This window comes from Myotis daubentonii, chromosome 21, assembly GCF_963259705.1.
Source record: "Myotis daubentonii chromosome 21, mMyoDau2.1, whole genome shotgun sequence".
Taxonomy (NCBI): Eukaryota; Metazoa; Chordata; class Mammalia; order Chiroptera; family Vespertilionidae; genus Myotis; species Myotis daubentonii.
In genome coordinates this window covers 14,620,936-14,635,243 of record NC_081860.1, presented here as the reverse complement: position 1 = coordinate 14,635,243, position 14,308 = coordinate 14,620,936, and the positions used below count along the sequence as shown (strand labels likewise).

The window sequence follows — 14,308 nt, the reverse complement described above, 5'->3', positions numbered from 1 at the left end:
GCCGGCCCCCCCTCCCGCGTAGGGACCCGGGCGGAGGAGGGGATGGCGCCTCTGCATCTGGCTCCCAAGGTCAGAGAATCCGGTGACCCCTGGGCCGGGCAGGGCAGACCACTCCCCTCGACGGCTCGCCCAGGGCAGCCGACAGACGCCGGGGAGTCGGTCAGACATCACTCCCCGGAGGACTCACGTTACGGCTTCTCATATCTGACTGTGGGAATAATGTGAAGATAGGAAATAAAAACGATTTTATTGTAATATTCAGCTTCAAGTAAAAGATGGAATAGGCGTCAACAGTTCCCTAGACTAATGGAGCTATTATTACGCTCACACGGTAATTACAGGCTCTGGCCTGGGTAGGAATTGGTAAGTGTGGGAGGGAGAATAAAAAGGAGAGGAGGGAGAGGCAAAGCGAAGGAACTTTTCTTACTGTCTAGTTACTACCCTTAGATGCCGGTGTTGACAGCTTCCCCTTTTCTACATGGGACTCGGGCTGCCTTGAGAAGCCGGCCTGGAGCTGAGGCTGTGGCACAGCTGGCCTGCACGTCCTCGCTTCCCTGGCCGCCTCCTCCAGGCAGGCCGCCAGGCCCACTTCTGCAGTTAAGCCAGAAGCTGCAGTGGAGCTGGGCTCAAGGAGAGACCCTTTCCCTCTTACACACTAAAACACCCCTTCTGCCCCTTCCTCTTTGCAGTTTGCTTGCTCAAGGTCACTGTGCCTTTAGTGGTACAAAAGCAAATTTAAAATATCTCCGTGTTATTTTTCGCAGGAAATCAGCACACGCAGGCAGACAGTAATCACTGAGGCAGCCTAGGCATAGTAGTTTGTTAGGCACCGCGAGGCTTGCTGTCTCCTGGGAGGAATCAAACTGAGACAGGACTGGAGAGGGGAGACGTGAGTGGTCAGCTGTGCTGGGTGGAGCTGTTGGCTCAGTGGAGGCTGTGGTAATCCGGAGAGGCAGCATGGAGGAGGTGGCCCTGAGCAGAGCTCCCACCAGCCAGCCAGCCAGCCAGCCTGGCTCCATGGTGCGGGGAGCAGCCCGCAGACGCTTAGCCGTGGCTCTGGGCTGCATCTTGCAGGACAAGAGGGTTAAGAAGAGGAAAAGCAAGGGGGTGACACATCCCATCAGAGGGCAGAGAGATGTCCCTGGGGTCCTGGGGAAGCCGGCCTTTCTCTGACCGGCTCTGTGTTTTCTTTCTTTTCCAGCTCAGCGCCTGGCGCAGCCCTGGACCCCTACTCGCCCTGCAATAAAAACTGTGAATGCCAAACCGACTCCTTCACTCCCGTGTGCGGGGCGGACGGCGTCACCTACCTGTCTGCCTGCTTCGCTGGCTGCAACAGCACGGTATGCGGTTTCCTCAGGGCTCAGGAGGGAGGGGGACCCGGGCAGCCGCAGCGGCTTAAACCCGAAGGGCCGGGGCAGGCGTGGGCAAACACACCGGGTCTTCTCTCAGCCCGCCCTGCTCCAGCGAAGGGTTTTCCATCAGAGGAGGAGGGGACAGCTGGGCCCTTCTTGCTAAATCCAATTGGTTTCCCAAAAGCGTCTCTGAGCAAAGGAAACAGTCAGAGGAAGCTGCACAGGTGGAGCCAGAGAAAAGACTGTGTCCTGAGGCTCTCACAAGGGCCAGTGGGGGAGGACGACTCTGCGGTAATGAGCTCCCCAGCGGCACGAGTATGCAAGGGAGGGCTAGAAAGCCATGACCAAGGAGCCCTCTTCCACAGCGGAGACTGTGGCAGCAATTCGGCCTCTTCCCTACGCAGCGCCCTGGGCCTTCTGCGTCTCCATCTCCCACGGTACCTTTCGCGGCTCTTTCCTTCTTGGCCGGAATTACACAGCTGGCAGGAGCCTGCCGCCTGCCATGTTCTCCGCATGGAAACCCGATGCCAAGTGACTGGTCACCAGCTCCGGCGGGTCCCGCCTGCAGGGTCTCCCGCGCCTGCCCTTCCGCATCCACGCCACCCGCCATGCTAGGGGCCTTCCTCCTCTCTTGCTTGGACCAGGGCGGTGGGTGGTTGCCAAACGGTCCCCCAGCTCAGGGTGGCCCCTTCTGGTCTGTCCTCCACGCTGCAGCCAGAATGGTTTCTGTGAGGCTACAAGGACCTTGGAAAGCTGCTCTGTGAGCTGGGAGGGGAGAGCCAGGCGGCCCTGGGTTTGCGTCCTCAGCGTGTGTCTGTCCCCAGCCGCGTCCTCAGCCTGTGTCTGTCCCAGCCGCGTCCTCAGCGTGTGTCTGTCCAGCCGCGTCCTCAGCGTGTGTCTGTCCAGCCGCGTCCTCAGCGTGTGTCTGTCCCAGCCGCGTCCTCAGCCTGTGTCTGTCCCCGCCGCGTCCTCAGCCTGTGTCCCAGCCGCGTCCTCAGCGTGTGTCTGCCCCAGCCGCGTCCTCAGCGTGTGTCTGTCCAGCCACGTCCTCAGCGTGTGTCTGTCCCAGCCGCGTCCTCAGCCTGTGTCTGTCCCAGTCGCGTCCTCAGCCTGTGTCTGTCCCCAGCCGCGTCCTCAGCCTGTGTCTGTCCCCAGCCGCGTCCTCAGCCTGTGTCTGTCCCAGCCGCGTCCTCAGCCTGTGTCTGCCCCAGCCGCGTCCTCAGCCTGTGTCTGCCCCCAGCCGCGTCCTCAGCCTGTGTCTGCCCCAGCCGCGTCCTCAGCCTGTGTCTGTCCCCAGCCGCGTCCTCAGCCTGTGTCTGTCCCCAGCCGCGTCCTCAGCCTGTGTCTGTCCCCAGCCGCGTCCTCAGCCTGTGTCTGTCCCCAGCCGCGTCCTCAGCCTGTGTCTGTCCCAGCCGCGTCCTCAGCCTGTGTCTGTCCCCAGCCGCGTCCTCAGCCTGTGTCTGTCCCCAGCCGCGTCCTCAGCCTGTGTCTGTCCCAGCCGCACCTCCTCTCAGTCTGTGACGCTCAGCTTTTCCCACACAACACGGCTTCCCTGCTTCCCCTGCAGCGGGACGACTCCAGCCGCCCTCCTGTGTGAAATCCTCCCTCCCCTCCTTTGCCTTTGGGGTTCTTGGTGCCTGTCTGTCCTGGGGGCAGCTGTCTCATTTCCCGGAGTGGCCTGCTGGCATCCACCCCTGCTCTTTCCTGGGGGCCCAGGTTCACCCCGGTGGGAGGCCAGAGAAGAAGAGGGCTGAGTCGAAATTACCTGCTTCCTGTCCTTGCCTCATCCCGTGTCTTTGGGGAGCAGCCATTTTTTGCAGTAGGAAACACAGATCGTTTATTTTCATTTCCAAAGATGTATTCCCCTTGCTTTTAGCATTTAGATTCCTAGCCAGTTATTAACATTTTTTTCTACAGAGAAAATAAATAACCATGGGGTGGGGGGAGAAGAACTGATTCTTAAATTAGATGATAAAGCGGTTTCTTGATGTGGGCGGAAATGAATTTTTTAAAAAGGGAAGGAGCCAGAGAGGGTGAAAGTAAAAGCACAAGCTATTCTTCCTCGTGACACCAATGTCATTAATACTCAAGGAGTCACATTACAAATCGGGGTTGGTTATTGTCCTGTTGGGAGAATTAAGTGGAGGCTGTGCCCTGAGACCAGAGGATCTCCACTCCAGAGCATTCTCTGGCCCAGAAGTCATAACCTCTGGAACACAGAGGACAGGTGTCATTCAGGACAGCGTCCAGGCCGTTGTGGCGTCATCGGCCCTTTGCCGCCTCCGTGAGGAGCAGGTCACACAGGAGGGAAGGCCGCAACCCTTTCCAGATACAGGACGAGGGCTTGCTGGTCCTTCCTCGCAGCTGACTGCATTTCGGAAAGAAAAGCAAATCCGTATTCCAGACTGTTGGGAGGGACTCTCCACTTCCCACATGCTTGTTTTTGTTTTATGTTTTTATTGATTTCAGAGAGGAAGGGAGAGAGAGGTAGAAACAGCAATGATGAGAGAGAATCATTGATCGGCTGCCTCCTGCATGTCCCCCACTGGAGATCGAGCCCACAACCCGGGCATGTGCCGTGACCGGGAATCGAACTGTGACTCTGACTCATAGGTCGATGCTCAACCACTGAGCCACACTGGCCGGGCTCCACTTCCCACATTTCACATCAGACTCAACACATAGAACATCAACTCCCCCATCGGTGTCCCCTTAGAAAAGTAATCTTCCAACCTAGACATTAGTTTATTTGTACGATTAATAGAAATTGATCCATCAGTACTGAATGTGCAGGGAACCCACACAAAAACAACTTTATTCGCCAGTGTTTCTGACACTGCTGACGAGTATTTTGTGTTTGTAATGTGCGCTGTCAAAATAGCACGCGTAAGCCTTCCTTCAGCAGCAGAAACGAATCCAAGATCCCAGAGACTCATTTTTCTATTTTTATGGTCTCGGCTTTATTGTAATTATTTATCCCCATCATTGGATGTGAATAGAAACATTTCTCAGTGGAAATGAATGTCTGAGTCGTGGCACAGGCATATGATTCTCAATGACTGTGTTATTCGTCGTCTGTTGGTTTCTTTATTTTCTAAAGTTCTAGACTTTTTAATCTTTTAAAGAAATGATACATTCGTACAGTTCAAAAATCAGGAAGTATAGAAAGGAGGGCGTGAAAACCCTCCTTTCTACCTCGGCCTCCCACTTTTCAACCCCCACTCTGCCCAGTGGGTGACACTATTACTGGTTTCTTGCAGGCTATCCTTCTGGGTCTTAATGTTTAGGGTCTTATTCTGTACCTGTTGTTTGTGGGGGTTTGTTGTCAGTGACTTATCTTGGAGTTCTTTTCATATCAGTACGTAGAGAACACTCTCATACCTTTTTGACAGCTGTATAGTATTCCACTGCGTATCTGTTAGAGGCTGTGTAACCAACCCCTGTAGGTAGGCACTCCGATGGCTGCAGAACTTTAGCTCTCGCAGTGTTGTGACTTGTGTTAAACTTAGGGCATTTCGTACCCAGGCAGGTCTGTCTGGTGGGTAAGTTCTGGTGCTGTAATCACACAAAGGCACAGGCTCTGGGCAGACTGCTCAGGGCAGAGGATCCAGCCCAACAGTGTGTCCCCCAACCTCAGCCCCTGGATAAGCCTGTGTGTAGGGCACAGTCATAAAGGGGGGCCCTGTTGGAGGCGGGCAGGGAGGCCTGTTGGAGGCGGGCAGGGGGGCTGTTGGACATCCCTGCAAGCATCCAGGTAACTTTGTGGCCTAAGCAAAGCCTGTCACATGTTCTGTGGGGAAAGAAAAGAAGGGGAAGAAGGAGGCGAGGAGGGAGGGGCTGGGCGGAGGAGGTTAAAGTGGGGGTGACCCTCAGGAGGACGCACCCGTGTGCCCTGAAGGCTGAGCGGCCCTGGAAAGGAAAGCAGTGCGTTGCTTGTGATTGTTTTCATCCTGCATCCCTTGAAGGGCCCTGCACTGTTATTATCCAGCCCTAATTGGCTTGCTGCTCGCCAGCCACTGCCTCTCCCAGCCCTGCCCGTCCCGTTGCCATCAGGAATTCCTGCAGTGGGAGCGCGGTGCCTGGGACTGGGCGGCTGGGCAAGCACCCGGGAGGCCACATGGGCAACAGTGGCTGTTCCTCCTCCTCCTCCTCCTCCTCCTCCTCCTCCTCCTCCTCCTCCTCCTCTCTGATCATACGCCGATCAAGGTGCTCCCGGGCTGTAGCTTGCTCCCCAGCACCGCCCTGAGCGTCCGCATCTCTCAGCCCTCTCTGCCTTCCGGCCCCTCGAGAGCCTTCCTTAGCTCCCCCCTCCCTGGGCCCCACAATGGCAGCCACGTCACACCTGACAGGGCGCAGCCTTTGTTCCAAGTGCCACCCTGGGCACCGGACCAGCAGCGGGATGCAGGTTGCCTGATTTACTCTTTTAATACACTCGGTGTCATTATAACCGCACGAAGGAGGACAAATTGGCAGGTAATGACAGTGTTAATTGGCAAGGTTTTAGCATATTGTGGAAGCGCAGTTTCCTCTCTAATTGTATGGGGGGGGGGGGGGCAGGTTTGTCTACAGAGCAGCCGACGGAGGGATCCCCGAGCAGGGAAATGAAATACACAGGAGACGGGGCTCAGCTCCCCCCCATAAAAACGCGAACGCGTTTGCTCAGGCCTGATGCACGGGAGGCTGCGGGGGGCGTAACGGGGCTGCACAGCTCCGGCCGGTGGACGGCTTGGGAGGCCGGCGCTGGCGGTGCCCCTGAGAAGGGCTGGACGCTTCCTTTCAGAATCTCACGGGCTGTGCGTGCCTGACGACCGGCCCGCCCGAGAACGCCACCGTGGTCCCCGGCAAGTGCCCCAGCCCCGGCTGCCAAGAGGCCTTCCTCACCTTCCTGTGCGTGATGTGTGTCTGCAGCATGATCGGGGCGATGGCCCAGACGCCCTCCGTCATCATCCTCATCAGGTGAGCTGGTAAGGCCCCCAGGCCTGTGCCCCGCCTCACTCCCCTCCCCGCCCGGTCCCAGGCTGCTGGGAATCAGTCCCACTGCCCTCACCACGCGTAGAAGCAGGGCCCACGGGAGAGAGTCAGTCCCCGCCAATGAATGTGCAAAAATAGGACCCAGGAGCCGGTCCCAGCGTGAAGAGCTTGGGTTGCGCCATGCACATTCCGCAAAGCGGGCCTGCAAGCTCCTCGCTGAAATGGTACAGAGTGGTTTCCCCAGAGAACGGCACTCTGAGGTTCAGAAAGTGAGAGATCTTTCCAGGGGCAGTTCTGGGGGGCCAAGCCAGGGAGGTGGGGCCTGTCCACAACGTGGAAGCGTGACGCTGTCGGGTGCCTTTCCTGGGGGTGAGGGGGGTGGGCAGGTACGGAAACTGGAGAGAGTTGGATTAACCGCACTGGGCCGCCCGGGGCCAAGTCTGGCTAGGTCCTGCTGATTTCTCAGAGGCCCCGAGAGTGACCCCGGGGTCGTGGTTCTGGTCTGAGCCACCGGACGCACGTCTTCCCAGGGGATGTTCCCGGGTACATGGGGCCTGTCACCCCGAGATGCTTCCCTGTCCTGGGCATGGCGAGGTGCCTTCCAGTGAAGCCTGAAGGGGCCCGATTTGCATTCTGTCTTCATGACAAGATGAGCTCCGCTTATTAAAAACGTATCTTGTCACTGCAGTTACCATTATTTTCCAGACTCGAGGCAGGGAAAGTGGAGGGAAAAACCCACTGATAACTTTCCCAGGAAGGGCGCTGCTGGGCCCAGCGCATGGCTTGGGGCCTGTTAATTACCGTGGAGCAGCGGTTCTCGACCTGTGGGTCACGACCCCTTTGAGGATCGAACGACCCTTTCACAGGGGTCGCCTAAGACCATTGGAAAACACATCTATAATTACAGATAGTTTTTCTGATGAATCTCTATGCTTTAATTATGTTCAATTTGTAACAATGAAAATACATCCTGCATATCAGATATTTACATGACGATTCATAACAGTAGCAACATGACAGTGATGAAGTAGCCACAAAGATAATTTTATGGTTGGGGGTCACCACAGCATGAGGAGCTGTATGAAAGGGTCGCGGCATTGGGAAGGTTGAGAACCACTGCGTGGAGTGATGATAATCTCTCTCTTGCCTCCTCGTCGCTGCGCACGTAGGACAGTCAGCCTGAACTCAAGTCGTACGCGCTGGGAGTCCTTTTCCTCCTCCTCGCTTGTTGGGTACGTACCCTCCTTATTCCCTCCATAGTGAGTCGGACGCTGCGGCCCAGGTGAGTGCGTGTCAGTGAAATGGCCCCGTTGCTTGAATGTGTCTTTTTTTCCTATGATGTTTCATTATAGAAGCGTTAGAGATCTTATAGAAGAATCAGATTATATAGAGGTGAATGCAAACTTGAATATGCATTTTGCCCAGGGTTTAGACCTCCACTCAGGAAGTGGCAAAGCTTTCAGTCACGTCAACTCTGATTTCTCCTGGGCACGAGGAGGAAGACGTGATGGCACCAAAGGGGGAGTGATGGTGTCATTTGGCACCTTCCTAGAGCAGCCCGAGCCCCTGAGCATCCTGTCACATGCTTCACTTGTGGGGCTGCCGGCTGGGAGGGCGGGGGGGGGGGGGGGGGGGAGAGGGGGTGGGGAGTTGACTCAGTGCCTTGCAAATGGAAACTGCATCCTTTAAATTTCTCCAAACTGATCTGGTTCATGCCCCTGAGGTTTCTGGGATGGGCCATGTGACCTTCACGCTACAGAGCCTCCACTCCAGGGTGAGGTGTGGATAGAGAGGGTTAAGGTTAGGCCCCGTCGTTACAATGGGGAAACAGGGTGGGACTGGCCCAGGATTCTCTCAGGGTCCTGGGCCCGGGCCCTGCTGGGGCAAATCCAGAAAGACCAACCCGGGACCCCAGCTCTCAGCCCTGCCCCGCCTCTCCCTCTAACACATGGTTGATGCTTCAGGAACGGAGCTTTGTCAAGGCCACGGTCAAGAGAGGATAACTTTCCTTTCTTGAATAATAGGGCAGTGGTCTTCTTTCATCGACCTTATTGGCAAATCAGGGTGGAAAGGGAAATGACCATGGTCTGTTTTCAGAATAAATATTCATTATCCAAAGTATAAGCCACGGATGAGCACAAAGAATGAATTTTAGAAATATTTATCAGCGTGTTTGTAAAGTAAAAAAAAAAAAAAGCTACAGGATATGGTCGGGGAAGAGGTCTGTAATATATGTGGTTACTACTTTCATGATGAGACCGATTCCCACGCAATGGGCATATCGAAGACGAAAACATCCACCCTGGATTCATTAGGAAGGTGAGGTCCTCCCGGGGGGATGGCAAATACATGGCATCTGCCCCCTCACTTCCTTTCTCTGCCGGCAGCAAAGAAGTTCTGATCGGTTGCCCTGGTCATTTCCCTTTAGTAGTGTCCAGGGAAAGGTCTTAGAATCTCCCCAACACTGGTAGTAATACACAATGTTGGCGCACATGGGGACACTTATAAGGCGTATTCTTATTTCTTTTTTTTCTTTATTTTATTTTTAATATTTTTTTAATTGATTTTTTACAGAGAGGAAGAGAGAGGGATAGAGAGTTAGAAACATTGATCAGCTGCCTCCTGCACACCTCCTACTGGGGATGTGCCCGCAACCAAGGTACATGCCCTTGACCGGAATCGAACCTGGGACCCTTCAGTCCACAGGCCGATGCTCTATCCACTGAGCCAAACCGGTTAGGGCTCTTTTTTTTTTCTTTATTGATTAAGGTATTACATATGTGTCCTTAGCCACCCCCCACCTCCCGCTCATGCCCTCACCCCATGGTGTCTGTGTCCATTGGATAGGCTTATATACATGCATACAAGTCCTTTGGTTGATCTCTCCCCCTTACCCCACCCTCCCCTACCTTCCCTCTGAGGTTTGAGCATCTGATCACTGCTTCTCTGTCTCTGTTCTTGTTCATCAGTTTCTGTTGATCATTATATCCCACATCTGAGTGACATCATGTGGTATTTATCTTTCTCTGACTGATTTAGTTCAGCATAATGCTCTCCAGGTCCATCCTTACTGTTGCAAATGGTAGGAGTTCCTTCCTTTTTATGGCAGTGTAGTACTCCATTGAGTAGACGTACCACAGTTTTTTAATCCGTCTTATTTCTAAGTCATGGAAAAGAGATGTGTTGTAGGTGTGACAGCGCCCAGGTAAGAATGGGTACAGCAAGAACTTAAAGCTTTGGGGCCTTTCTGACGTTGTGCTGTTATGAGCACAGCCCCTGCAGGGGAATAACCATGGTGACTGTTCACTGAGGTACAAGGTGTGTGAGTCAGATGCCCTCCTACCCACATTCACTCCAGGTGGGGTGGACGGATAGGTACATGAATGTGTAATATCTGGTAGCAAGTTGGGGAGCCTTATTTTTTAAAAATATATTTTTTATTTCAGAGAGGAAGGGAGAGAGAGAGGTACCAACATCAATGATGAGAATCCTTGATTGGCTGCCTCCTGCACACCCCCACTGGGGATCAAGATCACAACCTGGGCAAGTGCCCTGACCAGGAAGCCAACTAGGAACCATTGATTCATAGGTTGATGCTCAACCATAGAGGCAGGCCAGCAGGGAAGGGACCCTTATTGCAGAAAGTGCTTAAAACATTCCATATACACATTCATGGAAAACACAGAATTTATTTAGCACATGAGGTGTGGAAAGCTGCGGGGACCATATTCCCGTACATGAGAAGAGCCCTGCGTCTTGCAGGCTGACGTGAGAAGGGAGCAGTCGCCCAGCAGCGGAGTGAATGTAGAGGTGCCTGATGCCTAAAAGGATACAGGGCTCCAAACAGAAGGAAAAACAGTTAGGCTAAGAACACAATTGGAAGATAGATCTGAAAACTTCATGAGACTTGGGGTAAATGTGAGACAGGTATTACAGTGATATTGCATATATAATGTAACAACTTTAAGATCACTGAATATTACCTTCATTATTTTTAAATTTGTAGGTCTAGGCCAAGAAACAAACAAGGCATTATATAGAAATGAATTCAAAATCTATACCTGTAACGAATAACAGATAAGCAAGTGAAGGAAACAGATTAGACAGTGAAGTTAGTGGTAGCACTCTTCCCATAGAACGCATGATAGAGGCAAGGCAGTGAGGCAGACTAACTAGACTAGAGTGTGATGTTGGTAGTAGGCCTCTACCAGAGCACAGGATGGAGCCAGGCAGACTACAGTACAATGCACTAGACTAGACTACAGTGTGAGGTAGGTGGTAGGTCTCTTCCCAGAGCCCAGGATGGAGCCAGGCAGACACACTACACTAGACTACACTAGTCTACACTATACACTACACTAGAGTTTGAGATAGGTGGTAGGCCTCTTCCCAGAGCCAAGGGTGGAGCCAGACATACTATACTACACTACACTAGACTAGACTAGACAAGAGTGTCAGGTAGTTGGTTGGTCTCTTCCCAGAGCCCAGGGTGGAGCCAGACAGACTAGACTAGAATAGACTAGAGTGTGAGGTAGTTGGTCGGTCTCTTCCCAGAGCCCAGGATGGAGCCAGGCAGACTACACTACACTACACTATACTACACTACACTACACTACACTACACTACACTACACTACACTAGACTGTGAGGTAGGTGGTAGGCCTCTTCCCAGAGCCCAGGATGGAGCCAGGCAGACTACACTAGACTAGACAGACTAGAGTGTGAGGTAGGTGGTAGGCTTCTACCCAGAGCCCAGGATGGAGCCATACAGACTACACTACACTACACTACACTACCCTACCCTACCCTACACTACACTACGCTACGCTATAGTGGACTACACTAGAGTGTGAGGTAGGTGGTAGGCCTCTTCGCAGAGCCCAGGATGGAGCCAGGCAGACTACAGTACACTACACTACACTACACTACACTACACTACACTACACTAGACTGTGAGGTAGGTGGTAGGCCTCTTCCCAGAGCCCAGGATGGAGCCAGGCAGACTACACTACACTAGACTAGACTAGAATAGAATAGACTAGAGTGTGAGGTAGGTCGTAGGCCTCTCCTAGAGTCCAGGATGGAGCCAGACACACTGCACTACACTAGATTAGACTAGACTAGACTAGACTAGAGTATGAGGTAGGTGGTAGGTCTCTTCCCAGAGCCCAGGATGGAGCCAGACAGACTACAATACACTAGACTAGACTGGAATAGAATAGACTAGAGTATGAGGTAGGTGGTAGGTCTCTGCCCAGAGCCCAGGATGGAGCCAGACAGACTACACGACACTACACTACAGTAGAGTGTGAGTTAGGTGGTAGGCCTCTTCCCAGAGCCCAGGATGGAACCAGACAGACTACACTACACTAGACTACACTAGACTAGACTAGACTAGACTAGAGTGTAAGGTAGTTGGTCGGTCTCTTTCCAGAGCCCAGGATGGAGCCAGACAGACTACACTACACTACACTACACTAGAGTGTGATGTAGGTGGTAGACCTCTTCCCAGAGCCCAGGATGGAGCCAGACAGACTACACTACACTACACTACACTAGAGTGTGAGGTAGGTGGTAGGTCTCTTCCCAGAGCCCAGGATGGAGCCAGACAGACTACACTACACTACACTACACTACACTGGAGTATGATGTAGGTGGTAGGCCTCTTCCCAGAGCCCAGGATGGAGCCAGACAGACTACACTACACTACACTACACTGGAGTATGAGGTAGGTGGTAGGTCTCTTCCCAGAGCCCAGGATGGAGCCAGACAGACTACACGACACTACACTACAGTAGAGTGTGAGGTAGGTGGTAGGCCTCTTCCAAGAGCCCAGGATGGAACCAGACAGACTACACTACACTAGACTACACTAGACTAGACTAGACTAGACTAGACTAGACTAGAGTGTAAGGTAGTTGGTCGGTCTCTTTCCAGAGCCCAGGATGGAGCCAGACAGACTACAGTACACTACACTACACTACAGTGTGATGTAGGTGGTAGGCCTCTTCCCAGAGCCCAGAATGGAGCCAGACAGACTACACTACACTACACTACACTAGAGTGTGAGGTAGGTGGTAGGTCTCTTCCCAGAGCCCAGGATGGAGCCAGACAGACTACACTACACTACACTACACTACACTACACTACACTACACTACACTACACTACATTACACTAACTACACTAGAGTGTGAGGTAGGTGGTAGGCCTCTTCCCAGAGCCCAGGATGGAGCCAGCAGACTACACTAGACTAGACTAGAGTGTGAGGTAGGTGGTAGGCTTCTACCCAGAGCCCAGGATGGAGCCATACAGACTACACTACACTACACTACACTACCCTACCCTACCCTACCCTACCCTACGCTATAGTGGACTACACTAGACTGTGAGGTTGGTGGTAGGCCTCTTCCCAGAGCCCAGGATGGAGCCAGACAGACTACACTACACTACACTACACTACACTACACTAGTCTACACTATACACTACACTAGAGTGTGAGGTAGGTGGTAGGCCTCTTCCCAGAGCCCAGGATGGAGCCAGACAGACGACACTATGCTAGACTAGACTAGACTAGACTAGACTAGCCTAGACTAGAGTGTGAGGTAGTTGGTCGGTCTCTTCCCAGAGCCCAGGATGGAGCCAGACAGACTACACTACACTACACTACACTACACTACACTGGAGTGTGCGGAAGGTGGTAGGCCTCTTCCTAGAGCCCAGGTTGAGCCAGGCAGACTACAGTAGACTACACTAGACTAGGATAGGGTGTGAGGTAGGTGGTAGGCCTCATTCCATAGCCCAGGATGGAGCCAGACAAACTACACTACACTAGACTAGACTAGACTAGAATAGAATAGACTAGACTAGAGTGTGAGGTAGGTCCTAGCCCTCTCCCAGAACCCAGGATGAAGCCAGACAGACTACACTACACTAAACTACTCTACACTACACTACACTAGAGTGTGAGGTAGGTGGTAGGCCTCTTCCTAGAGCCCAGGTGGAGCCAGGCAGACTACACTACACTAGACTACACTAGACCAGACTAGACTAGACTAGACTAGACTAGACTGGACTAGACTAGAGTGTGAGGTAGTTGGTCGGTCTCTTCCCAGAGCCCAGGATGGAGGCAGACAGACTAAACTACACTGCACTAGAGTGTGAGGTAGGTGGTAGGCCTCTTTCCAGAGACCAGGATGGAGCCAGACAGACTACACTTCACTAGATTAGACTAGACTAGAATAGACTAGAGTGTGAGGTAGGTCCTAGGCCTCTCCCAGAGTCCAGGATGGAGCCAGACAGACTACACTACACTACAGTACACTACACTACACTACTCTGCACTACACAATACACTGGAGTTTGATGTAGGTGGTAGGCCTCTTCCCAGAGCCCAGGATGGAGCCAGACACACTACACTACACTAGACTAGATTATACTAGAGTATGAGGTAGGTGGTAGGTCTCTTCCCAGAGCCCAGGATGGAGCCAGGCAGACACAACTACACTAGACTACACTACTCTACACTATACACTACACTAGAGTTTGAGATAGGTGGTAGGCCTCTTCCCAGAGCCCAGGATGGAGCCAGACATACTATACTACACTACACTAGACTAGACTAGACTAGAGTGTGAGGTAGTTGGTTGGTCTCTTCCCAGAGCCCAGGATGGAGCCAGACAGACTAGACTAGACTAGACTAGAGTGTGAGGTAGGTGGTAGGCCTCTTCCCAGAGCCCAGGATGGAGCCAGGCAGATTACACTAGACTAGACTAGAGTGTGAGGTAGGTGGTAGGCTTCTACCCAGAGCCCAGGATGAAGCCATACAGACTACACTACACTACCCTACACTACCCTACCCTACCCTACACTACACTACTCTACGCTATAGTGGACTACACTAGAGTGTGAGGTAGGTGGTAGGCCTCTTCCCAGAGCCCAGGATGGAGCCAGGCAGACTACAGTACACTACACTACACTAGACT

General features: G+C 53.0%; 1 protein-coding gene across 1 annotated transcript in view; it reads left to right on the top strand.

Annotated features, from left to right (window-relative positions):
- The window catches only part of SLCO3A1 (solute carrier organic anion transporter family member 3A1), a 164,773-nt gene that overhangs the window by 119,932 nt on the left and 30,533 nt on the right, over positions 1-14,308 (top strand). Inside the window, exons 7-9 of the mRNA XM_059678427.1 lie at positions 1,202-1,340; positions 6,133-6,308; positions 7,498-7,550. Coding sequence (XP_059534410.1) covers positions 1,202-1,340; positions 6,133-6,308; positions 7,498-7,550 — 368 coding nt within the window. The remainder of the gene's footprint in view (positions 1-1,201; positions 1,341-6,132; positions 6,309-7,497; positions 7,551-14,308) is intronic.